General features: G+C 44.4%; 1 protein-coding gene across 8 annotated transcripts in view; it reads left to right on the top strand.

The window, feature by feature from the left end:
• DLGAP4 (DLG associated protein 4) overlaps positions 1–18,627 on the top strand; it is a gene marked incomplete at its 5' end in the record, with an annotated part of 100,246 nt that extends 81,619 nt beyond the window's left edge. For all 8 annotated transcript variants that reach the window (XM_082645044.1, XM_082645043.1, XM_082645045.1 and 5 more), the window contains 3 exons: positions 15,207–15,298; positions 16,246–16,401; positions 17,252–18,627. In XM_082645044.1, the coding sequence (XP_082501170.1) occupies positions 15,207–15,298; positions 16,246–16,401; positions 17,252–17,470 (467 nt within the window). In that variant the 3' untranslated portion in view covers positions 17,471–18,627. The remainder of the gene's footprint in view (positions 1–15,206; positions 15,299–16,245; positions 16,402–17,251) is intronic.
• Between the last annotated feature and the right edge of the window lie 6,577 nt (positions 18,628–25,204).

Here is a 25,204-nt window from a genome sequence, read left to right as displayed (position 1 = left end):
GGACTTGTTTCCATTTATCATATCTTAATAACTACAAAACAGCAGTGTTTTGTAGTTTTCATTGTGTAAGTCTGTCACCTCCTTAATTAGTTAATTCCTAAATATTTTATTCTTTCTGATGCTATTGTAAATGGAATCGTTTTTGTAATTTCCTTTTCAGGTTGTTTATTGTTAGTATTAGAAATGCAACTGATTTTTGTGTGTTGACTTTGTATTCTGCCTACTTTGCTGAATTCATTTATTAGTTCTATCGGGGGTTTTTTGGTGGAATCTTTTGGGTTTTCTACGTATAAGATCGTCTCATCTACAGAGCTAATTTTACTTCTTCCTTTCCAATTTGGATGCCTTCTATTTCTTTTTCTTGACTAACTGCTCTGGCTAGAACTTCCAGTCCTATGTTGAGGTGAAGTGATGAATGTGGGCATCCTTGCTTATCCTCGATCTTAGAGAAAACACCCTGGAGTATGATGTTCGCTGTGGGTTTTTCATGTATGGCTTTTATTTTGTTGAGGTAGTTTCATTCTGTTCCTGGTTTGTTGAGTGTTTTTCTCATGAAAGAGTGTTGAATTTTGTCAGATGCTTTTCCTGCATCAACTGAGATTTTTGTGTGGTTTTTCCCCTTCATTTTGTTGATGTGGCATATTACACTGATCAGCTTTCATATGTTGAACCATCCTTATAATAAATCCCACTTGGTCATATGTATAATCCTTTTAATATACTGCTGAATCCTGTTTGCTAATATTTTGTTGAGGATTTTTGCATCAGTGTACATAAGGGATAATGGTCTCTAGTTTTCTTGTAGTGTTTTTTTCTAGCTTTGGTATCAAGGTAATGCTGGATTCATAGAATGAGTTAGGAAGTGTTTCCTCCTCTTCAGTTTTTTGGAAAAATTTGAGAAGGAGTGGTGTTAGTCATCTTTAAATGTTTGGTAGAATTCAGCAGTGAAACCACTGGGTCCAGAGCTTTTCTTTGTTGGGAAATTTTTGATTACTGATTCAAAACTATTCAGATTTTCTATCTTTTCATGATTTAGTCTTGGTAGGCTTTGTGTTTCTATGAATTTGTCCATTTCATCTAGGTTATCCAATTTGTTGGTGCACAGTTGTTCTAGTACTCCCTTATAATCTTTTTTATTTCTGTAGAATTGGTAGTAATGTCCCCACTTTCATTTTTTATTTTAGTATTTGAGTCTTTTCTTTTTTTCTTAGTCTATCTAGTTAAAGTTTTGTCAGTTTTGTTGATCTTTTTGAAGAACCAACTTTTGTTTTTTTGATTTTTCTCTGTTTCCCTAGTCTCTATTTCATTTAGCTCTGTTCTAATCTTTATTATTTCCTTCCTTCTGCTAGCATTAGGGTAGTTTGTTCTTTTTCAATTTCTTAGGTTGTAAAGTTAGGTTGCTGATTTGAGATCTTTCCTAAGTTTTTTTTTTTTAAAGGGTACATAGTGGTGACTTTTTTTTTTTTTTTTTTTTTAAGCTGCATTGCGTTTTCATTGCTGCGTGCAGGCCTTTTCTAGTTACAGCTTGCAGGGGCTACTCTTTGTTGTGGTGTACGGGCTTCTCCTTGTGGTGGCTTCTCTTTGTTGTGGAGCACAGGCTCTCGGCACGTGGGCTTCAGTAGTTGTGGCATGCAGGCTCAGTAGTTGTAGCTTGCGGGCTCAAGAGCGCAGGATCAGTAGTTGTGGCACACAGACCTAGTTGCTCCACGGCATGTGGGATGCTCCCGGACCAGGGCTCACTGAAGAGACGTTTTGAAGTCTCTGCTTTCCTCACTGATTAGTGATGCCAGTCAGTCATAACCACTGCCAGATTACTACACACACAGGGTTGTGTTTCTCAGTTCTATTCTGTTCTGCTGCCCTTTTGTCTATCTCTGTGTTAATACAACTTTTAATTGCCATAGCTTTTTAACATGCCTTGGCATCTGATAGGGCGAATCCCCTTCCTTATTCTTTTTGTTCAGAAAGAAAAAGTTTATATCTTCATTTTTCCAATACCAATTTTAGAATTAGTATATCAAGTTCCTCAGAAGAATTTTCCTGGGTCGCTGACTAGAAATAGAGTTTATAGATTACTTTGGGAAAAACTGATACCTGAGAAATATTGAGTCTTCTTAGCTATGAATGAAGTTTATCTCTCCATTTATTCAGATCTCCATTTTATATCCTTCTATTCAAGTTTGATTAATATATCTAGGAAGGCCTTATGTATTTTTATTAGATTTATTCCTTGGTACTTTCTAGTTTTTGTTTTGGTAGTAAAATGAATTTTTATATTTGCATACTCTAATTAGTTATGTTGAGACTTCTACATTGATCTTGCGTCCAGCAACCTTGTACAACTCTCAGTCCTCTTAGAGTCGCATCATAAATGATTGTATTATTTGCTCTAGTGGCAATTTTATGTCTTTTTTAAGATTTATTTTATTTATTTTATTTTTGGCTGCATTGGGTCTTTGTTGCTGCACGCAGGCTTTGTCTAGTTGCAGCAAGTGGGGGCTACTCTTCATTGCGGTGCGTGGGCTTCTCATTGCGGTAGCCTCTCATTGCAGAGCTTGGGCTCTAGGCACGTAGGCTTCAGTAGTTGTGGTGCGTGGGCTCAACAGTTGTGGCTTGTGGGCTCTAGAGCACAGGCTCAGTAGTTGTGGCACACAGGCTTAGTTGCTCCACAGCATGTGGGATCTTCCCGAACCAGGGCTCGAACCCATGTCCCCTGCATTAGCAGGTGGATTCTTAACCACTGCGCCACCAGGGAAGCCCTGTGTTTCTCTTTCTAATCTTACTGTGTCTCATGCATATCTTGTCTAACTGCAAGAGTGTCAGGACGCTGTGCGATAGTGGGAAGAAAGCAGCATCCCTCCCTTGGTCCTGACCTTCATTCATTCAGTGAGTATTTACTGAGTGACTACCGTATACAGGCACTATTCTAGCTTCTGGGGATGTAGCAGAACAACACAAGGTCCCTGCCCTCATGGAGCTTACATTCTCATGGGGAGAGACAGAAAATAACCAACTAAACATATAATATGCAAGATGGTTAGACATGCAACAGAGAAAACAAAGCACAGTAAGAGCAGGATGAAGAGTGCTGCCTGGCTGGGGGCAGTGTTGCTGTCCCACATAGTGTGGTCAGCGAAGGCCTCCCAGATAAGGTGACCTTGGAGCAGAAACCTGAAGGAAGGAAGAGAGAAGTCTTAGAGCTCTGGAGATCAGAGAACTCCAGTGGTGGGCAAGCGCTTGACGTGTTCTAGGGCTGGGGAAGGTGGCCAGTGTAGCTGCAGGAGTGAGCAGTGAGAGGTGGGGGGTGGAGTCCGTGTGGTGGGGCCTCAGAGGTGTCAAAGGCTTGGCTTTGACTCCCAAAAGAGAATGTGTTGGAGAGTGCAATGTGACATTCTTTTTTACAGGATTAATCTAGTTTCTCTGTTCAGAAGAGAGTGGGGGGAGGGGCACAAGTGGAAGCTGGGAAATGAGTTAGGAGGAAGTAACGTAATCTGGGAAAGAGGAGATGGTGCTGGCCATGGAGCATTTAAGGGAGGGGTCAGATTCTGGGTATACTTGGAAGGCAGAGCAGGATTTCCTGATGGATTGGATATGGAGTAAGAGTGAAAGGAGTCCAAAATGGTTTGGAGTCTGAGTGACAGAAAGGATGGCGTTGCCACTGCGATAGGGAAGACTAGTGTAGATGTTAGGAGAAATGTCAGGAGTTCAGTTTTGGACATGTTTAATTTGATACACATTATTAGGTATCAGAGTGGAGAAGTGAAGCAGGCAGTTGGTATATGAGTCTGGGGAGAGGTCCAGGTTGGAGATCATATTTGGGAGTCATCAAAGTACAGGCAGTTCCAAAATGAGATGAGAATTCTCAAGTAGAGAGAATCAGCTGTGTCAAATGCTTTTCTGAAGGACACAGCAGGTCAGACTTAGACATGCAAGGTCATTACAGACTTGAAGAGCTGGTCTGCTTTGGAGATGGTGGGGAGCAGAGGGAGGGACAGCCTGATTGGAGAAGGGTTAAGAGAAAATAGGAGTGACTGGAAGACCACAAGTATAGACAACTCCATTGATGAATTTTTCTGTATGGGAGCACAGAAATGAAGGGATATACGGGGCAAAGGGGGAGGGCTGGAGTTTTTGTTGTTCTTTTTATTTTTAAATGGAATGATACAAAGCAGGTTTCTGTATTGTTGAGAATGAACTTGTAGGGAAGGGGAAATTCATCATGCAGTAGAGAAAGGGGATAACTGTTGAGTGATATTCTTAGGTAGGTGAGAAGGAACCGAATTAATGCCCAAGTAGAGAATACATAGTTCCTCCATAGTGATAGGAGGAAGGTGTTTGGGGAGAACTCCAGCGGGAGAGCAGAGTTATCACCGCAGAGTGAGAAAGTGGGAGGGGGCATTGGGAGGTTTAAGGAGCATCTGAAATGGTCGTCTAGGAGACAGTCATCTAGGAGAGCGCAGGGGCCACTGGGATGAGGCTATAGAGGGAGAACTGGGCAGGGGAGTGTTAATCTAAAAGATTAGCTTGTTTTTATTTTGTCATCAATGTAATTGTGTTATATTTAGGGAATGTGTATCACAGCACTTTCTGTAAAATGGTGAATTTGTCCATATCTCCTTAAAATTCTGTCACATTTTGCTTTATATTATTTTGAAGATATCTTAGACGCATCAAGTCTAGAATGTAATATTCCTGGTGAATGTTTAGTGATCCATTCTCCCTATTTTTCTGGATGTCTGTTTGTGTTTTGCCTCAAAGTCTTATTTTATGCGTTGTAAGTATTGCTGTACCAGCTTTCCTTTGGTTAGTGTTCATCTGGTATACCGCTTTTCATCCTTTTACTTTCAATTTTCATGTGCGTCATAATGTCTCTTATAATCAGCATATACCTGGATTTTGTGTTTTGTTCAGTGTGTTGATTTTTATTTCAGAAGTAGAAAATGTCATCCATTTACAATGGGATTTCACTCTCTGGATTTATTCCTACCATGTTATTTTGTGCTCTTCATTCTACTTTTTTTGTTTAATTTATTATTTATTTTTGGCTGCATTGGGTCTTTGTTGCTGTGCACGGGCTTCCTCTAGTTGCGGCAAGCGGGGCTACTCTTTGTTGCGGTGCGCGGGCTCCTCATTGTGGTGGCTTCTCTTGTGGAACACGGGCTTTAGGTGCGTGGGCTTCAGTAGTTGTGGCACGCAGGCTCAGTAGCTGTGGCTTGTGGGCTCTAGAGTGCAGGTTCAGTAGTCGTGGTGCACAAGCTTAGTTGCTCCGCGGCATGTGGGATCTTCCCAGACCAGGTCTCGAACCTGTGTCCCCTGCATTGGCAGACGGGTTCTTAACCACTGTGCCACCAGGGAAGACCCATTCTACTTCTTTGAGGTTTCTATTTTTCCTCTCTCTTTTCTTGCTTTCTTCTGCATTAACACACCTCTCTCCATTTCCTTTGCTATTTTGAGGCTGTGTTAATTGGGATTAGGTTTGCCTATAAATAACATTTAAAAAAAAAGAAAAAAGTGGTTTGAATAAGACTATTTATTTCTCTCACATTCAAGAATGTCTGAGATAGTAATGCTGGAGCTCCAGGCTTCTTTCTTCTTGAGGTTTGATGTCATAATTGGCTTCCATTCACAAGATCTTTTCATTTTTCCAAGTGGCTGCTGGATTCCAGAACCCCAAGTGCATTCCAGCAGCAAAAGAACCAGTTGCAAAAAAGAGCAAGCCGGCCCTGCACACCACTTCCACTTCCCCCTCTTTGACCAAGCTACTCACAGCTTGTTGCAAGGGTAGCCTAGGAAATGCCTGAGTTCGGGCTGCCATGTGCCCAAGTTAAAAACCACAGGTCCCCACAGATCACTTGTTTTCAGATGCCTGTGCAGTGCTTGGTAGACAGAGTGTGCACATTATAGAGACAGGACATCACACTAACAGCAGAAGTCCTTATTCCAGTCCTGATGCTATAGTGTAACTTGTTCTGTGACTCTAATACTTTGCATACCATACCTCATATTTTCCATTTGACAATACTTTGTCCTGGAAAATTCACAGTATGCCTGAGAAATTTCTGTGTTTTATTTCTTCTGAAAAAAGTTGCTATTTGACACGAAGAAAATAAAAGGTTCTACTTCTGAGGGAGAAGGAGAAACAAACACTGGGGACAACTAGCCATATCTGCCACAGAAGTTGCACACTGTATTTCTGTTCTTTGAACCCTTAAAACTTTAAGTTACTCAACATCTTTACCTTTCTCCCAAACAACGCAAGAACCTTAAAATATGATTTATCTAATTGTTTTCTTATGGCTTAAAACCTCACAAATTATTATATAATTTTCAATTATATAATTACAGATAAATGTAAATAAATACATGTATAAATAATAATTATCATATGTTTATCATTTTCTTTGCTCACCCTTTCTTATCTCAGATCTTCCTTCTTGGATCATTTTCTTCTTTGCTGAGTTCATCCTTTACAACTTTATTTAGTGAGAACCTGATTAACTCTGTTTTTATTTATCTGAAAAATCTTTATTTTGCTCTCATTCTTCTTCTTAACCTTTATTTTCTTTGTGAAATATACATGCAAAGAGTCAACAGAGTAAAGAAAAATAATAAAAGAACACTCCCGTACCCACCAACTAGTTTACAAAATGGAATATTACCAGTGTCTTTGAACCCAGTGAGACATCACCTTCTTTCTGCCATGGCAGAATGCACTATCCTGAATTTTGTGTTAATTATACCCTTGCTTTTTTTTATACTTGTACCACATATATGTGTGACCCTAAGGAATATGCTGTTTAGTTTTGCCTGTTTTTGAAATTTATATTAATAGAAGCACAGTGTATGTATTCTACTGAGGCTTGCCTTTTTTGATGCAGCCTTGTTTTTGAGATCCATCCATATTAGTGCGTGTACCTGTAGTTCATTCTTTTCATTGATATGTCACATTCCACTGTATGAATATACCATTGCTTATCCATTCCACTGATGAACACTTGAGTTGTTTCTAGTTTTTGGTTGTGAATAATTTTTTATAACAGTATTGAGCTGTAATTTATATACCATAAAATTCACCCCTTTAAAGTATACAAAACAGCTAAAGTGGTTTTTAGCACATCCACAGAGTTGTGCAACCATCCCTGCTACCTAATTTTAGAACATTTTCATCACCCCAAAAAGAAACCTTGTACCCATTTAGCCATCATGCTGTATCCGTCTAAAACACTAATCTGCTTCATTCGCTATAGATTTGCCCATTCTGAACATTTCATATACATGGAATCATACAATATGTGGTCTTTTATGTATGGATTCTTTCACTTTGCATAATGTTTTTGAAGTTTATCCATGTTGTAGCATGTTTCAGCACTTCACTCCTTTTTATTGCTGAATAATACTCCGTTGTATGGATATATTGCATTTTGCTTATCCATTCATCAGTTGTTTCCACTTCTTGGCTATTATGTATTCTTTGAAACACAGCAGTTTAATTTTAGTGAAGTTCAATTGTTTTTTTTTCTTTTGTTGCTTGTCATTTGGTGTCAATTCTAAGAAGCCATTGCTAATCCAGTATTGTAAAGATTTACTCCTGTTTGCCTTCAAGAGTTTTATAGCTTTAGCTGTTACATTTAGGTCTGTGATCCATTTTGAGTTAAATTTTGTATATGGTGTGAGGTATTGGTCCACCTTCATTCTTTTACATTTGGATATCCAGTCGTCCCAGCACCATTTGTTAGGGAGATTGTTCTTTCCCCATTGAATGGTCTTGGTACCCTTGTCAAATATCAGTTGACCATAAATGTAATTTGACCATATGTTATTTATGGTCAACTGATTTATTTAAGGGTTTATTTCTGGACGCAGTTCTAATCCATTGCATTGATGTACATGTGTATACTTATGCCAGTACCACACTGTCGTAATTACTGTAGCTTTGTAATAAGCTTTGAAATTGGAAAGTGTGAGTCCTCCAGCTTTACTTTTTCAATAAAAATAAAAGAAGTTTATTGCCAGCTCTCAGGTTCTCACTAAAGGAAGTTCTAAAGTTCATACTTCGTTCTTGCATTTCCATATGAATTTTAGAATCAGCTTGTCGGTTTCCACAAAAAAGGCAGCTGGGATTTTAATAGGGATTGTGTTAAATCAGTAATTCAATTTGATGAGTGTTGCCATCTTACTTTAACAAGCCCATGAACATGGGCTATCTTTCCATTTACTTAGGTTTTTGACATTTTCTTTCAATACTGTTTTGTAATTTTCAGTGGACAAGTCCTACATTTCTTCTGTTAAATTTATTCCTAAGTATTTTATTCTGTCTGATGGCATTGCAAATGACATTGTTTTCTTAGTTTCATTTTCAGATGTTTACTGTTACTACATAGACAGTCAATTGACTTCTGTATGTTGATCTGGTATGCTGTAACCTCACTGTTTTTGGGGGAATTCTTCAGAGTTTTTTACATACAAGAGCATTTAATCTGAGAATAGAGATTGTTTTACTTTTTTCTTTCCAGCCTGGATTGCTTTTATTTTGTTTTTTGCCTAATGGCCCTGGCTCCAACACAAAGTTGAACAGATGTGGCAAGAGCAGGGGCATCCTTGTTTTTGTCTCATTCCTGCTCTCAGGGATAAATTATTCAGTCTCACACTATTAAGTTGATATAAACTGTGGGTTATTAGGAACATATTTGACCATGTCTCCTCTACAAGAGTTCTCTAAGGTATATACTGGGAAACATTTGGGTCACAGAGTATGCCTGTGTTCAGATTTATAAGAAATGCCAAATTGTTCTCCACAGTGATTACACCAATTTATTAGTCCCTCAGCACTGTGTGAAAGTACCCATTGCTCTACATCGTTGCTTACACTTAGTATGTAATAGGTTTTTTTCTTTCCCCTAATCCACAGTTATAAAATAGTGGTTATAATTTGCATTTCATTGGTTACTAATGGCATTGAGCATCTTTTCACATATTAGCCATTTATGTTTCCTCCTCTGTGAAATGCCTGTTCATATGTTTTGCTCATTTTTCTATTAAGTGGTCTTTTTCTTATTGCCTCATCGGTGATCATTACATATCTAGATTCTGGAACCTTTGTCAGTTATATGTATTGTAAATGTCTTCTCCCAGTTTGCAACTCATCTTTTCATTTTCTTTATGGTATCTTTTGAATGAATGGATACTTTTAATTTTAATGTAAATTTATCAATCTTTTCCTTTATGGTTTATACTTTTTTGTATGTTAAGAAATCCACCCTTCTCCCAAAGTCAAAAAGATATTTTACTGTTTACTTGTAACAGTTTTCGAGTTGTCTTCCACATTTAAGTCCTTGATCCCTTGGAATTAATTTGTCTGCATGGAGTGAGATAAGGCTCTATGTTAATTTTTTCTCATTGGATAATAATGTATTAAAATGTTCATCCTTATCCTGTTGATATGCAGTACAGCCCTGACAAATATCAGGTTTCCTATATGTGTTGATCTATTTCTGAGCTTTCTATTCTGTTCATTAGTCTATCCCTAGGCCCAAATCTAACTATCTTCATTGTTATAACTGTCTAATGAATCTTGATAACTGGAAAGACAAGTTCCCCCAACCTATTCTTCAGGAGTATCTGGCATACGCTCTTTGCTTTTCCATATAAATTGTAAGACTCAGCTTTTCAAGGTCCATATTGAGGTTTTGATTGGAATTATATTAAATGTGTAGATCAGTTTGGTGGGAAGTTGACATGTTTATGAATAATTCTTTTCTATCCAACATGATTATGTCTCTCCATTTATTTAGGTCTTCTTTAGTGTCTTTCATTTAAATTTTATATTTTCCACATAAAAGTTTTACATATTTTTTGAAGATTTGTTAGAGTAGTATTTTAATTTTGGAGGGATGTAAGTGGTATTTTTTGTTACTGTATTTTCTGTTTATTGTTGATGAAATGCTCTTGGCCTTTCTATTGATCTTATATCTAGAAATCTTGCTGTATTCTTACTCTATTTGTAAATAAGGATTTGCTTTTAACCTTGTACCATTGAGTATGATGTTTACTATAGGTCTGTTGTAGATACGCTTATTCTGGTTAAGAAAATTGTTGAATTTAATGAAATTTAGTATATCTATTTAGATAATTTTTAATCTGTAATGTGGTAAATTTCATTGATAGTTTTTTCTCCTTTCTTGCTTTCTTTTTGGATTAATCAAGTATTTATTTCCACTTTTTTCATGTTAGCTTATTATTCTTTTAACAGTTACTCTAAAGATTACAACCTGCATCCCTGACTTTGTAAAGACTAAATTAGTACATTTACCACTTCACAGATGATGCAAGGACCTTAGATCACTTTTATCCCCCTCCTAACCTGTGTACTATTGCTGTTAAGTATTTCAGTTCTATATATATGTTCTAAATGCCACAAGACATTATTTTTTGTTTTATACAATCAGTATTTACTTACCCACATATTTACTCTTTCTGGTACTCTTCTCTCCTTTATTTCTTTGCTTCTAGTTAGGATCATTTTCCTTCTGCCTGAAGAACTCCCTTAAGTATTTATTTTAATGCAGTATTTGTCTCAAAATGTCTGTATTTTTCCTTTTTTTTTTTTTTTTTTTTGCAGTATGCGGGCCTCTCACTGTTGTGGCCTCTCCCGTTGCGGAGCACAGGCTCCGGACACGCAGGCTCAGCAGCCATGGCTCACGGGCCCAGCCGCTCCGCGGCATGTGGGATCTTCCCAGACCGGGGCATGAACCCGTGTCCCATGCATCGGCAGGCAGATTCTCAACCACTGCGCCACCAGGGAAGCCCTCCCTCTTTTTTTGAACAGTATTTTTTTAAAACTGCCCTCCAGGAGGCAGGCTTTTGTTTCTTATTATTTTTAAATTTATTTTATTTACTCTTTTGGCCGCACCACGTGGCATGTGGGATCTTAGTTCCCCGACCAGGGATCAAACCCATGTGCCCCCTGCAGTGGAAGTGCAGAGTCTTTAACAATTGGACTGCCAGGGAAGTCCCTGAACAGTATTTTTGCTAAGTATAGAATAATAAGTACGTATTGATCTTCTTTCAATACTTTATAAATATGTCTTTATGTCCTGGTTTCCAGCCTTTCTATTGAAAAGTCAACTGTCAGTCTTCCTGCTGCTTCTTTGAAGAAGAATTTGTTTCGCCCCTTTGTCTGCTTTTAAGATTTTTTTCTCCTGTGTTTGAGTTTTATCCATTTTACTGTGATACCTAGGTATGGTTTTCTTTGTATTTTTCCAGCTTGATGCTCACAGGGTTTCTTGAATCTGCAGCCTTAATAACTCTCATCAGTTTCAGAAAAGTCTTGGCCATCATTTCCTCAAATTTCTGCTCCATGTTATTTCTTCTCTACTTGTGGACTCCAATTACACATATTTTAGACTGCCACATCTTGTGCTTCTTCATTCTCTCTTCTGTATTTTCCTTTTTTTTTTTTTCCTTCCTCTGGACCTCAGTCTGGATATTTTCTACTGGATTATTTTATAGTTCATCTATAACCAATCTATTAAACCTATCTATTGCAGTCTTAATTTCAGTTACTCTACTTTTTAGTTCTAGAATTTCCATTTGATTCTTTTTGATAGATTTCTGGTTCTTTGCTGAAATTCCTCATCATGTCATATATTTTCTGGGACATATTCACAGTCATTTTAAAGCCCTGGTCCAATACCTCTAGTACCTACATCCCCTATAGTTCTTTTACGTTTTGCTGATTTTTCTCTTTTGGTGTGCAGTCATTTGGTCCTACCTCGTGGCATGCTTGGTAATTTTTATTAAATGCCAGAAACTGTATACGAAAACTACAGAGAGAACTTGAAGCTCAGGATGGTTTTTTCTTTTTTTTTTTGAAGACGATTTTCTATTCTTTGGGAACGAATTTACTTTTGCTTCTTGCAGACAGAGTAGGGCCAGACTAACTTAATCTAATTTCGGATTGAGCTGATTCAGAGCTGGGTTTTGTGACAGCCTGCAGTATTTCCAAGCCCTTTGTCCTTGGCAGACACTGAGCTCCAATTTTTGTTTCTCCCCCATCTTAAGACTGCTGGAAGCTCTGCTCAGCTTGATGTGCTTTCCCCCAAGTCCTGTCTGCTCTGGTAGCTCCGAATTCCAGTTTTGGCCTCTCTGTCCCCGTGGAACTGCCACAAGTTCTGCTTAGCTTCTCAGACTCTGAACCACCACTTTCTGCTTGGCTTCTTAGCCCCTCAGCCTTGTGCTGCTTATAAACTGGGAGATGCCTTGGGGTAGAAGGCAGTACAGAATATCAGACTTGACTGAACATAGTTTCCGTTCTCACTGACATCTTAGCCTCTCAAATTCTGTTGCTTTGGTAATTTTTTAATACCCTGAAAGAGATTTTTTTGTTGTTTTTGGTATTTTATTTAGTTTTTTTTAAATTTTTCTTGGTGGGGAGGGTTCAGTTTGTCTGATAGTAACTGGTTTTTCATAGCCAGAATCAGAAGTCATTAGAATTTTCTAATGTTGAATCAGTCTTGTATTACCAGAATAAACCCAGCTGAGTTATATTATTTTAGTACAGTGTTGTACTTTTGTTAATATCTGATTTAATAATTTTGCCTTTCTTCAAAGGCAGAATTACTTGGCTGGTAATTTTCCTTTCTCATCCTTGTCCTGTTTTAGTATCAAGGTTATCTAGCTTCATAAAATGAGTTTGGGATGGTTCGTTTATTCATATTCTGAATCATCTCTCTGAATAAATTTTCTTCTATTCTCTCTCTGTCCTTTTAGAGCTCTGATAGATGTATTTTAAGTCTCCCTCTCTCCTCCATGTCTCTCAGTCACTTTTTTTAAAATAGTCTCATCTAATACATCTAGTTGCTTCTTTTATTTCTTAAAAAATAAGGTACCTAAGTGCAGTCTTAGGTTAGGTTAGGAATTCTCAGGAGAGACTTTTCCTTTTATTCCCATCCTACTTTTTTTTTAAATTAATTTATTTTATTTTTGGCTGCATTGGGTCTTTGTTGCTGCGCGTGGGCTTTTCTCTAGTTGCAGTGAGCAGAGGCTAGTCTTCATTGCCATGCGCTGGCTTCTCACTGCTGTGGCTTCTCTTGTTGCAGAGCACAGCCTCTAGGTGCGCAGGTTCCAGTAGTTGTGGCACACGGGCTTCAGTAGTTGTGGCTCACGGGCTCTAGAGCACAGGCTCAGTGGTTGTGGCACACGGGCCTAGTTGCTTCGCGGCATGTGGGGTCCTCCCAGACCAGGGCTCAAACCCATGTCCCCTGCATTGGCAGGTGGATTCTTAACCACTGCGCCACCAGGGAAGCCCTCCCATCCTACTTTAGACCAAGCCAGGCACATATACCCACTACCTTCTGCAGGTGGGGGGTCATTTTATCCCCAGCAGCTTAGCTATTCATTTAAGACGTCTTGTTAATCTAGCAGTGTAAGTGTTTTGCGCCAGGAGCTTTTTCACTCCTGTCCTCCTTGTCCTTATTGGTTTTCATCAGGGTTTATTCTTAGTGCTGTGTCCACCATGGCCCTTGTTTCTGTGATGCCTGATTTTTCTCTTGCACTAGTTCCAGAGCTCATGTTTTATCCCCTTCCAATGTCTTGCATCTCTTTTCAGAGCACCTTATCTCTGCTTTGAACGACTGTTTAAATATTTGTGGCTAAATGTCACACTTTTCATCTGTTCTCTGGCAACAACTTTCTGGTGAATGTTCATCTGCCATTTACTGCTCCTATAACATGTTTAGCTCCTGTGTTGGTTCCTTTTTAATAACTAATTTCTGAATGAGGTGAAATTCCTCCTTCATGAGCTGCTGTAAGTAGACCACTGTGGGAGAGGAGCCAGGACTGTGTCCCAGGCTGGCAGGAATTCCTCAGGCATGGTGATGGGTGCAGGGTGCGTTCTTCAGCCTGGTCTTCTCCCCAGGCAGCTAGAGGGCAGTTACCATGCAGTGTCGTCCTCGTCCCCCTGCCCCCCACCTTTGGTGCTGAACCAGGTTCAGGAACGCTCCTGCTGCAGTCCACACCCCCTTTTTTTTTTTCACACCCCCTTTTTATTTCAAATAAGAGATTATTGGCTTCTCTTCTCAAGTTATGCTACTTTTGAGAACTCAGAACTGCCACCTTTATCTGAGCCTTTCAACCCCAAGAATCCTCCTTGTGTGGCTATCACTGCATGTGGCAGCCTTCCTCATATACTACGTTCGAGAGTTCTGTCAGGAGACAGTTTGCATTTTGATTTCTTGTTTATACTCTGTTTTGCTTTTCAGTGATTTCTAAGGGGGTTAGGAGGTAGTACCGTCTTCCTGCCACCACTTTAAAACTGGAAATCACACTAAAAGATTTCAACCTTGTATTCCTGGGCTAAACACTTCATGGTGAACTCTTCTGTTGGATTCTCTTTGCTTTAAGACTTTTATGTTCATAATGAAAGTGCCCTATTCTTGGCATGTCCTATGTTCTCTCAGGGCTCCTGAAATTTGCTGTCATTTTCTGTTTATTTACTCTCAGGAAGAATTTGTTTTTGTTTTTGTTTTTGGTTTTTTTTTTTGCGGTACGCGGGCCTCTCACTGTTGTGGCCTCTCCCGTTGCGGAGCACAGGCTCCGGATGCGCAGGCTCAGCGGCCATGGCTCACGGGCCCAGCCACTCCGCGGCATGTGGGATCTTCCCGGACTGGGGCACGAACCCGCGTCCCCTGCATCGGCAGGCGGACTCTCAACCACTGCGCCACCAGGGAAGCCCATCTCAGGAAGAATTTGAATGTATAAAACAGGGATTATCTATTCCCGAAAGGTTTTGTAAAACCTCACTGTAAAACTACATAGGCCTGGTTCTTTTTTCTGGGGAAGATTTGTAACTCCTGCTTCAGTTTTTTAAAACAGTTATTGGCCTAATCAGATTTTCTATTTCTTCTTGAGTCTATGATAGCAATTTATGTTTTCCTGAAAATTTTTTCCATTTAAACTTAGTTTTTAAATTTATTGCCATAAAATATCCTTAGCAACTAGGGGATGGGGCTTACTTTATGTGTCTGGTTTGCATTTTTCACAGTGAGAGTGGGTTAATGTGTAAATAAAATGAAGACTGACTGCCATCACCAAATAATGATTGGTATCCTAAGGCGGGGAGGGGAGGTGAAAGCCATGACCCTGATCCTGTGTTCCACCCCAGCAGACCTTGTGCTCTGCTCAGTCTTTTTCCACCTTCTCTTTCTCAGTCTTAGGGAAAGTCCTCAGTGCTGTGGGCAGTGCCCAGTTACTGATGTCGCAGAAATTCCAGCAGTTCCGGGGCCTCTGTGAGCAAAACTTGGTGAGTGTGATTCTTCTTCCTCCACAGTGGGTCTTCTAGCCAGGTCCCCCAGCTGGATTAGCCTCTAAGCCTCTGTGACCTCCCTAACATGGAGAAGGTGCTGCTTCCTCATGGCATTGGAAAGATGACAGTGGTGCATGTCAGTGCCTAGCACAGCAAAAGGGCCAGGAATGGTCCTTTCAGATCTCTACTACCTTCTGAAATAGAAAAGTGAACTCTATGTAAAAACAGCCACATGGAAGTTAAAAATCAGTTAGCACTGATTTATTTATATACAACATAACATTCTATATCTAAGAAGACAGTCAAGGTAAGAACTAAAGAAATAACCACCATGAGGCTTGGTGGGTTTCCCTCTCCTTCACCCTCGCCGCTAGGCAGCAGCTTTTCCTGTGGAAGCCTCTCTCCATCTGGCAGGGGTGGTGTACCCCCAGGGGTGGAGGACAGTGGCGAGTGTTTGTCTCTCGGACCCATAGGGGTTTGGGCGTTCACTGGGGAAGTCCTGATGAGGAATGTGCTGTCAGAGAACAGAATGATGGGCTAGAAACCACACGGATTCTGGAATCACACCCACCTGGGAGTGATCCTGCCTCCTCCCTGTAAAATGAGACGAGTTGCCTGCCTGGCATACGCTGAGGCCATGAGGGCCTTCCTCACTGTAGCCCTACAGTGGTGGCGAAGGCCTCAGTCCCCATGTGTGTGCAGGACCCACTCTCGTGATAGGACTGTCTCTCCCTCCCAAAGCTCTCCACCATCAGGGCCAGCAGTAATCAGGAACTGGGTTCATTCGCTCATACAGATACTGACCCGACCCTGGGAACAGGAGAGTAAGACCAGGCCTCAAGAGAACCCAACCAGGGCTGGCAGAGCTAGGAGACAGTACTTGGGATGGGGTGCAGGACAAGCCTCTGCCCTGCTTGCCCCACTGATCCCCATCTGTCCCACAGAACCCTGATGCCAACCCACGTCCAACAGCCCAGGACCTGGCAGGGTTCTGGGACCTGCTGCAGCTGTCCATTGAGGACATCAGCATGAAGTTCGATGAGCTCTACCACCTCAAGGCCAACAGCTGGCAGCTGGCGGAGACCCCCGAGAAGAGGAAGGTGAGCATGGAGCAGTGCGGAGGGGAAGTCCAGGGACAAATTCCTGGTCGGCAATAACGCTGGCCACATCGGTCAGTGCTGCTTGGCTCCCTTCTCTGTGTGTCGTCTTTGAGCTGGGGGCTCACGTCCATCAGTGTGCGGGGTCCATGCTCGGCGCTCGTCCAGCATGCCACTCGCTCTGTGTAGTTGAGGCTGCCACCTCCCCCCGCAGCATGCCTTCCTGCCCTGCATGTTCAGAAAGCGGGAGACACATGCCCACAGGCCAGAGCAGTAGCATAGACACGGCCGTTGGAACCCTGGAGGTAGAAAAATGGTCCTTCTCCTAGGACCACGCTGCCAGGAGTACAGGGGTCTGGACCCGATTCTGCCTCCTGGGCCAGCCTCTTCCCTGAGGCTCAGGCTTCCATCTGTAAAACAGTGGCACCCAGTGACCCCTTTGGTTATTGGTTACCGGACTGTGGCCCTTGTGAGTTCTGATCCCCTAGAATAGCATGTGAAATGTGACCTGGGAGTCGGAGGCCCTGAATTTAAATCCCATCTCTGGCTATATGATTCCTGCGTGAATTTCAGGTCCTCAGTGGTTCAAAGCAGGGGTGGGAAGAGGTGATCTGTCTGTCCCTTCCTTCGAGAACATTCTAGGATTGTAAGCTTGCTTTTTGCTCCTATGCCTTGTGCTATTCCCACCATCATCGCTTCTTGTGGCTTTCTGATTCCAAATGTGTGTTGCTTGTGCCCGATGCGGGGAAGCTGGGGTGGAGGCTCCAGCTGCCAGCATACGGTGGGTGGTAGCGCCACACAAAAGGTGGCACCTTTATTTTATTTTTCTTCTCTCCTCACTGTCTCACTAAAGGAAGAGAAGAAACTACCCCCTCCGGTCCCAAAGAAGCCGGCCAAATCCAAGCCGGCAGTGAGCCGCGACAAGGCCTCTGATGCTGGGGACAAGCAGCGTCAGGAGGCCCGCAAGAGGCTCCTGGCGGCCAAGCGGGCAGCTTCCGTGCGGCAGAACTCAGCCACGGAGAGCGCGGACAGCATCGAGATTTATGTCCCTGAGGCCCAGACCCGGCTCTGAGACCAGGAAGCAGGAAGCAAACAATTTTAAGTCATTAAAAAAAGAAACCTACCAACTAAATGGGAAAGGAACAAAATTTTCTCAACCTTTAGTATGGTTATTCTGTCTAGAGACCCTGAGCCAACTTTCAAATTGACGCATACAAGGGCTCACAATTTGGCTTTTTTGGGTCCCTCCCAGCTTTAGGTTATGAAGACTTCACACAAAAAAATCAACAGAAACACAAAACTATAAAACTTTTTTTTCCTCTTGCTGGCCGTGGTGGACTAGATAGATGGACTTCAGCAACGCCCCGGCCCAGCCTCCAGACTACGGTCTTTTTACTTGCTCTATCTAATGAGAACTTAAACTAGCTTGTTTACAAGATGACGACAGCCCAAGGGCAGCCTTGGGCACCTGCCATGTCCTTCCTCCTTTTCCTGGCTACCCCAGCTCTGACCTTGGAGTTTTCATTCTTATGTTTTTCTCTTTTCCCTTAAGAGCTCACACAGGGGTCACCATCCTGACTATCGGCTTTCTGGTTCTCAGCCCTTTTTGGGGGTGAGCCCAGAGGACAGAGAGATGGACACGCGTCCCCTCCCCCACGGAGTGCTCACACACGCGCGCGCACGCGCGCGCACACACACACACACAGATATAGGTTCCTCTCAGCAGAAGCAGCCCTCCCACTGTGATCTGCCAGCCCTAGGCAGCGTCAGGTGGGTGACTCGCCTCTCTGAGACCATGAGGAGGGCTGAAGTCTTTGGTGGGGGGGAGGGTGGGAATGAGATAAAAACCACAGCTTACCACACTCCAGACTCCCGGCTTTTTCTTCTCTCCAGCCCCTTCTTCCTTCAGCAAAATGTATGACCTAGAGTGACTTGCAGGGGCCACTCAAGAGAGGGACCCCATTTTCCAGGGGTCATGTGTCCCTGGCCGAGCCTGTGTACAGTACCCGAGGGGCGGGCGGCTGTGTCTGTACGTATGTGTACATATGCACATAGACCTTAGAGTGTATATTTAACAAACGCCCCTCTGCTCACCCATGCCCACCAGCGCCACCGCTGGCTCTCGGGGGCACCTGGCAGGAGGCGGGTGTGTGAATAGCATATATTTTTACATGTACTATATCTAGGTGTGTGTACAAGTGTGTGTAAAAATATATACCTTGTGTGTAAGCAGCCCCCCCTTTTTTTGTCTCTCACCTGCCCCCCCCACTCCCCGGCCATAGGCCCATCTGCCTGGCCTCTGAGTTTTCTATTTTTTTACCCCGGTCATCCTCCTCTCTCCCTTGCCCCCCAGCCCCACTCCCAGGGTGTCATGAGCCCTGAGCTGCAATGGCCCAGGCCTGCAGGGTGAGGTGGGGGGCAGGGAGGGAGAGGGCGAGGCCAGGCCCGCAGCAAGCTCCGTGCACGACAGCTGCTCTCCTGTGGCCACGGCTGCGGCACTGGAGACGTCCTCGTGTCCAGCACCTGCCACAGGGGCCCCGGGTGAACTGCGGGCCTGCTCTAGGGCCCGTTCCAGCTTGGCCGCCGTCTGTGACCTTGGGCAAGTCACTTGACCTCTGTGTGCCTCAACTTCCTCCTCTGTAAAATGGGGACAGTCCCCGCCCCTCCCTACCTCACAGGCATGTTGTGAGAATAAATGAGGTAACGTGCACCACGGGCTCATGGTGTTATTGCAGCGGGACGGGCCAGGCTGGATGAGGCGGGTGGAGTAGATGCCCCAGGAGACAGCCAGACCCCTTCCAAGTGGCAGCTCCTTGGAGACAGGCTGACGAGTGCAAACTGTAATGCCAGTGCTCTCATGCACCAGCTCTGTGACCCCCGGCAAGAAAACTAAGCTCGCGGTTCCCTTCCCGAAAGATGAGTGTGTAACATCTGCCTGACCAGCTTCCTCCAGAGAAATAAATGCTTCATCGTTGCTCTATGGGAGCTGAGATGGGCTGCCCACGCTGACAACTCACGCCCCCTCCGTAGACCCCGACTCTGCATGTGCTTCACCCAGGACGGGGCACTTGGTACCCCAGCAGCTGCCTGCACCCTGACAGTTAGTTACATGCACTGGATGCACTTGCTGAGCACCTACCCTGCTCATAGAGCTCACGCCCCGGTGGGGGAGACACGGAACATGCCATAGGTGAGTTCCAGTCTGCAGCAGATGGTAGAGAAAGAGATGCAGCACAGGGAGGCTGTGGGAACCCATGACAGCTCCGCCAAAGCCAGGTCAAGGCTGAAGGCCGGTGGGTATTAACCAGCTTCAGGAGATGGGGATGGGATGCAGGGGAGAGCAGGAGGAACAGTAGGTGCCCACGTCTGGTGGTAAGAACATGGGTTTCAGAAAGTTCTTGGGCCCAGCCGAGCTGCAGGCACCTACCTGGTCTCCTCCCTTGGCACAATGCAGCGGAGCTGCTGGTGACCTCAAGCCCAGGGGAACTACCGTCCCAGGAACTTGGTTCGGGCGGCCCTGCCTTCCCCAGAGGGGCCGCTCGTGAGCTCACCTGAAGCCTGCGGGCCAGACCCCCTGTGCTGGGACTGCTGTGCCCTCACGTCTAGATCCTGGTAGTGGCGGCTGAGCGTCCAGTGACCATGGATGGCTCAGAGTAACTCCTGGGGCTGCCACCTTGCTGGACCTACCCCTGCCCTGAGACATGGCTGAGGGTGACTCGAAGGTAAGTGAACGTGTTTCAAGTTGCCTGGGCACTGAGCCAGATACTCAGAGGTGTGAGTGAACACGGGAGGCAGCCACGCTGGACTTGACCAGCGAGCAGCCCAGCTCTACTGACGGGCCTCGGGGAACTGGGTGGACCCTTACCCCTTCAGAGCCTGAGTGTTTCTGCGGCAGCAGGGGAGGGGCCTTGAGGGTTAGATCAGGGTCTCAGGGAGGGTCCTGCGCTCCCTGTATCATAGTACCTGGGCCCCCTCTCCCCGCCCTGCTGGTGAAGCAGAGGAGAGGCCCGCCCTCCCCAAGTTGAAAGAATAGTTTAATGTCCTTTACCCAGAATCACCAACTGTCAAGATTTTGCCATATTTGCATTGCTCCGCCCAGGGACATACACAAACATCCCCCTCACCTTGAGCCATTTAAAAATAAGCTGCACATACCGTGCTGCTTCACCTCCAAATACACCAGGCGACACCTAAGAATAAGGACATTCCTACATGAGCACAATACCACTATTACTCCAATTTAACAAACGAGTGACCCTCGAGCACCTCCCTTACCCAGGATGGCACTCAGTGCCCAGACATTAATACCAGCTAAAGCAGGGCCATACTCCAAGTGCCCAAGCAATGTCCTCCATGGCTTTTACTTTGTATCCATCCAGGATCCAGTGAAGGATCATTGGCTGCTTTCAGTTACCATGTCTCTTTAGTCTCGCTGAATCAGAAAGTTTCCCCACTTTTTTTTTTCATGACATTGCCATTTTTTAAGTATCCAAGCATCTTAGAGAATGTTACATAATCTGGATTTCTGTTTTCTCATGACTCAGATTAAACAGTCTGAACAAGAAGATGGCTTAGATGATGTCCCATCTCCTGTACTCTGTTCTATCAGGGAGGCATTTGTCATTTCAGGGAAAGGCCGACAGCAGCTTCCTTGAGAAGCTGGGAGTGAGTCCTCAGTTTCTGCATTTCCAAAGCACAATCCTTGAGGGAACGGGGCCAAACAGAGACAGAAAGCACCCTCCTGAAGGCTGCAGGGTGCTGGGGAAGAGGAAAGGGAGCAGAGAAGGAGACTGTTCACCGTCCCTGGGTCCCTGAGAACCACCCAGAGGCTGCAGGTCAGAGGGCAGGGAGGCCCAGGCTCCCCTGTAAACCTCCTGCTCCCCAAAAGTTTGTGGGTCTCCAAGCATTTTGGAGTCCCCACCCCACAGCCTGAGAGCAGAGAAAGAAGGCTCAGCCGTAGCCAGGAGCAGCACAGGGCTCAGGGTCCTTGTGGCCAGGCCAGCAGGGCAAAGCCATTGTCACCAGTGGCCTGAGATCCAGAGACCATGAGGACCCCCAGACCAACTGAGATGAAGTTCCTACCACCAGCACTGGAATGGGGTTTAGAAAAGAAACTTAAAATGAAGTTGTACCAGGACTTCTCTGGTGGTCCAGTGGGTAAGACTCTGCACTCCCAATGCAGGGGACCCAGTTTCGATCCCTGGTTGGGGAACTAGGTGCTGCACACATGCCGCAACTAAGAGTCCACATGTCGCAACTAAGAAGTCTGCATACCGCAACTGAGAGATGCCATGCCACATCTAAGACCTGGCACTAAAAAAATAAATAAATAGATAGATAGATAGATAAATAAATAAAAATCTAAACAAAAAAATGAAGTTGTATCTCCTACTGATATGAATCTGGCTGATGTGAAAAATCAATGTGGTCCACACTGCCTCTTCCTTTCCAGAGGGACTCCTCGAAAATCCCCCTCTGCTCAGGACCCTTTGAAGCCTTCCCAGTACCAGCAAGAGAAAATCCAGCCTCCTCACCTTGGCCTTGGAGGCCTATGCCCACCTTTCTAGGTACATCTCCCATGGGAGCCCATCCCCTGCCCTCTGCCTTCCAGCCTCACCTCAGGCCTTGCACAGGGAGCCATGGCTCCCCCACCAATGCATCTATCCTTTCCCCTCAGCTCTCAGGCCAACTGGCATTTCTGCAGTGAAACCTTCCCAAAGCACCTCAGCCAGGCCAGGTTGGTGCAAACCCCCTGCTCTAACTCTCGGAGCTGGACAGTCACTTCACTTACCTTGCTTTGTTGCTGTCACTGATGCTTAGATCTGTGAGATTACTTATGAATATCTGTCTCCACCAGGAAACAATGGGCTCCCTGAGGGCAGGAATAGAGTTTTTTTTTACTAGTCTCAGTGCCTAGCACAGAGGAGAGCCTCAAGAACTGTTTTCTAAATGAATGACCTTGTTGCGGGGAGTAGAGGTGGGACTTCACAGAGAAGGTAACGTTTGAGCTGGGCTTTGAAGGATGAGCAGGAGTTCCCCCCCAGCTGTGGCAGTGAAGGCCACAGCAAGCAGAGGCAGAAGTGTAAGACTGTGCTGCTGCTCAGGGAAGGGGAGGTGCTGGACAAACCTTGAATGCCAGGTTAAGCAGTAAGGGCTTTTACCAGCTTTGAACAGAGCAAGGACACTTCCTTCCACAGAACCCAGCTTCCCATAAGACAGGAGCCCCCAGTCCCAGCCTCCATGGAGCCATGGTACTCTGGTGACCCAGTCAGCACCAGGGTTTGTCTCTAAAACATGTCAGCGGACCCCAGGCCTGGTGAAGCCCTGTGACCAACAGGGGACATGGGCCCTTGGAGACCCTCAACTGCTAATGGCTTTAACCTTCTACAGACTGACAACTCCTACATCTAAATCTACAACCTGTACCTTTCCTTGAACTTTGCACTTCCCACTCACCACCTCCACTTAGAGGTCTAACAGGTAATCTCAAAGTTAACACGTCCACCAACCAGTAAAAGGAAGTGAGAATGGTTAGAAAAATCACCCACTTGACAACCATCATAGTAACAACTGGATCATCAGTGCGTGTTAAAAGCCATGGGTAAGTTTGATGAGGAACTGAATATTTAGTCTCAAAGGAGCACCCCACAGATTACCTATTAATGAACATATTAATTACAAAAGGGAAAAATAGTGATTTTCTGATGAATAAATCTGGCAGACACTAGATGGCCACAGTTAATGTTTCCCATCACTGGTAATAATAACACCATACGTGTTTCCTGATAAGATGCACTGGGAAGAATACAGCATCACTTCTGTGATATTCCTGTCAAAAATCCATACCCTGGGGCTTCCCTGGTGGCGCAGTGGTTGAGAGTCCGCCTGCTGATGCAGGGGACACGGGTTCGTGCCCCGGTCCAGGAAGATCCCACATGCCGCGGAGCGGCTGGGCCCGTAAGCTATGGCCGCTGAGCCTGGGCGTCCGAGTCTGTGCTCCGCAACGGGAGAGGCCACAACAGTGAGAGGCCCGTGTACCGCAAAAAAAAAAAAAAAAAAAAAAATCCATAGCCTGAAGCTAATCATGAGGGAGCACCAAGAAACTGGCTGGGACTCTCCAAAAATGTCAGTGCATGAAAGACATAGAAAAGCTAAAGGACAGTTCTAAGGGACAGAGATTAAAGACATTTCAATAGATGCAGAATGAACATTTGATAAAACCCAACACCCTTTCATGATAAAAACGCTCAACAAATTAGAACATCCTCAAGCTGATAACGGACATCCAAAAAAAAAAAAAAATCCACAGCTAACGTGTTTAATGGTGAAAGACTGAAAGCTTTCCCCTCAAGATAAGGAACAAGATGAAGAGGTTCACTCTTGCCACTTCTACTCAATATCGTACAGTAGGTTCCAGCCAGGGCCTTTAGGCAAGAATAAATAAATGAATGAATGGAAGGCATCTAAATTGGAAAGAAAGAAGTTAAACTACCTGTCTTTGCAGATAACATGATCTTTCATATAGAAAACCCTAAGGTATCCACAAAAAAATTATCAGAGTTAATAAATTAGTTCAGCAGTGTTCCTGGAAGCAAGATCAATATACAAAAACCAATCGTGGGCTTCCCTGGTGGCACAGTGGTTGAGAGTCTGCCTGCCGATGCAGGGGACACGGGTTCGTGCCCCGGTCCGGGAAGATCCCACATGCCGCGGAGCGGCTGGGCCCATGAGCCATGGCCACTGAGCCTGCGCGTCCGGAGCCTGTGCTCTGCAACAGGAGAGGCCACAACAGTGAGAGGCCCGCGTACCGCAAAAAAAAAAAAAAAAAACCAATCGTATCTCTACTGTGATATAATAAATAATAAATATTTGGTCTTTGTCCCTAGTTCCTGGTACACAGCTCCTGAAACCCTTGGACTCTCTGGAGTGATGAGAACCTTTTGTATGCTAATGGCAGGACTGGTGGCTGGGGGCCCCTAGATAGCTTCAGGATGGGGACTGGTTGCTAGAAAGACCAAGGCATGTTTAGAGGGTTAGAAATTTCAGCCTCATTCCCCAACTTCCAGGGAGGGAAGAGGGGCTGGAGATTAAGTCAGTCATAATGGCCAAAGATTTAATCATGCCTCTGTAATGAAACCTCCGTAAAAACCCCTACACAACAGAGTTTGGAGTGCTTCCAGGCTGGTGAACACTTCAAGGTGCTGAGAAGATGGCATCCCTGGAGAGGGCATGGAAGCTCCCCCCTTCCCCTGCCCCCACTTTATCCTGTGCATCTCTTCCATTTGGCTGTTCCTGAGTTGTATCCTTTATAGTAAACTGATAATAGTAATTAAACTGCTTTCCTGAGTTCTATGAGCAGTTCTAAGAAATCATTTATCCTAGTGTTTGAGTGTCAGACAAGAGCCTGCTCTCGGGCCCCGGAAGGGGACCCCTTCCTGCAGAGATGAACTGTCCAAGGAGACACACATGTGCTGACAAAGCAAAAGAATTTATTGGGAAGGGGCGCCCAGGCAGAGAGCGGTAGGGTAAGGGAACCCAGGAGAACGGCTCTGCCACATGGCTCCAAGTCTCAGGGTTTATGGTAATGGGATTCGTTTCCGGGTTGTCTCTGGCCAATCATCTTGCTTGGCCCATAGTCTCACTCGGGATCCTTCCTGGTGGCATGCTCATCTCTCAGCCAAGATGGATTCCAGTCCTTATCGGGACTTCCTGTTGTGAGACAACTCAGGCAAGCGAGCCTGGCTAAGGCTGGTGGTTTTGGTCAACAGTTCCCTAACACTGGCGGGGAGGGATGTGTAGTAATCCG

Source organism: Mesoplodon mirus (assembly GCF_964341445.2).
Source record: "Mesoplodon mirus genome assembly, chromosome: 15".
NCBI lineage: Eukaryota > Metazoa > Chordata > Mammalia > Artiodactyla > Ziphiidae > Mesoplodon > Mesoplodon mirus.
The sequence above is the reverse complement of the archived record's forward strand: the minus strand, read 5'-3'. Positions and strand labels throughout refer to the sequence as shown.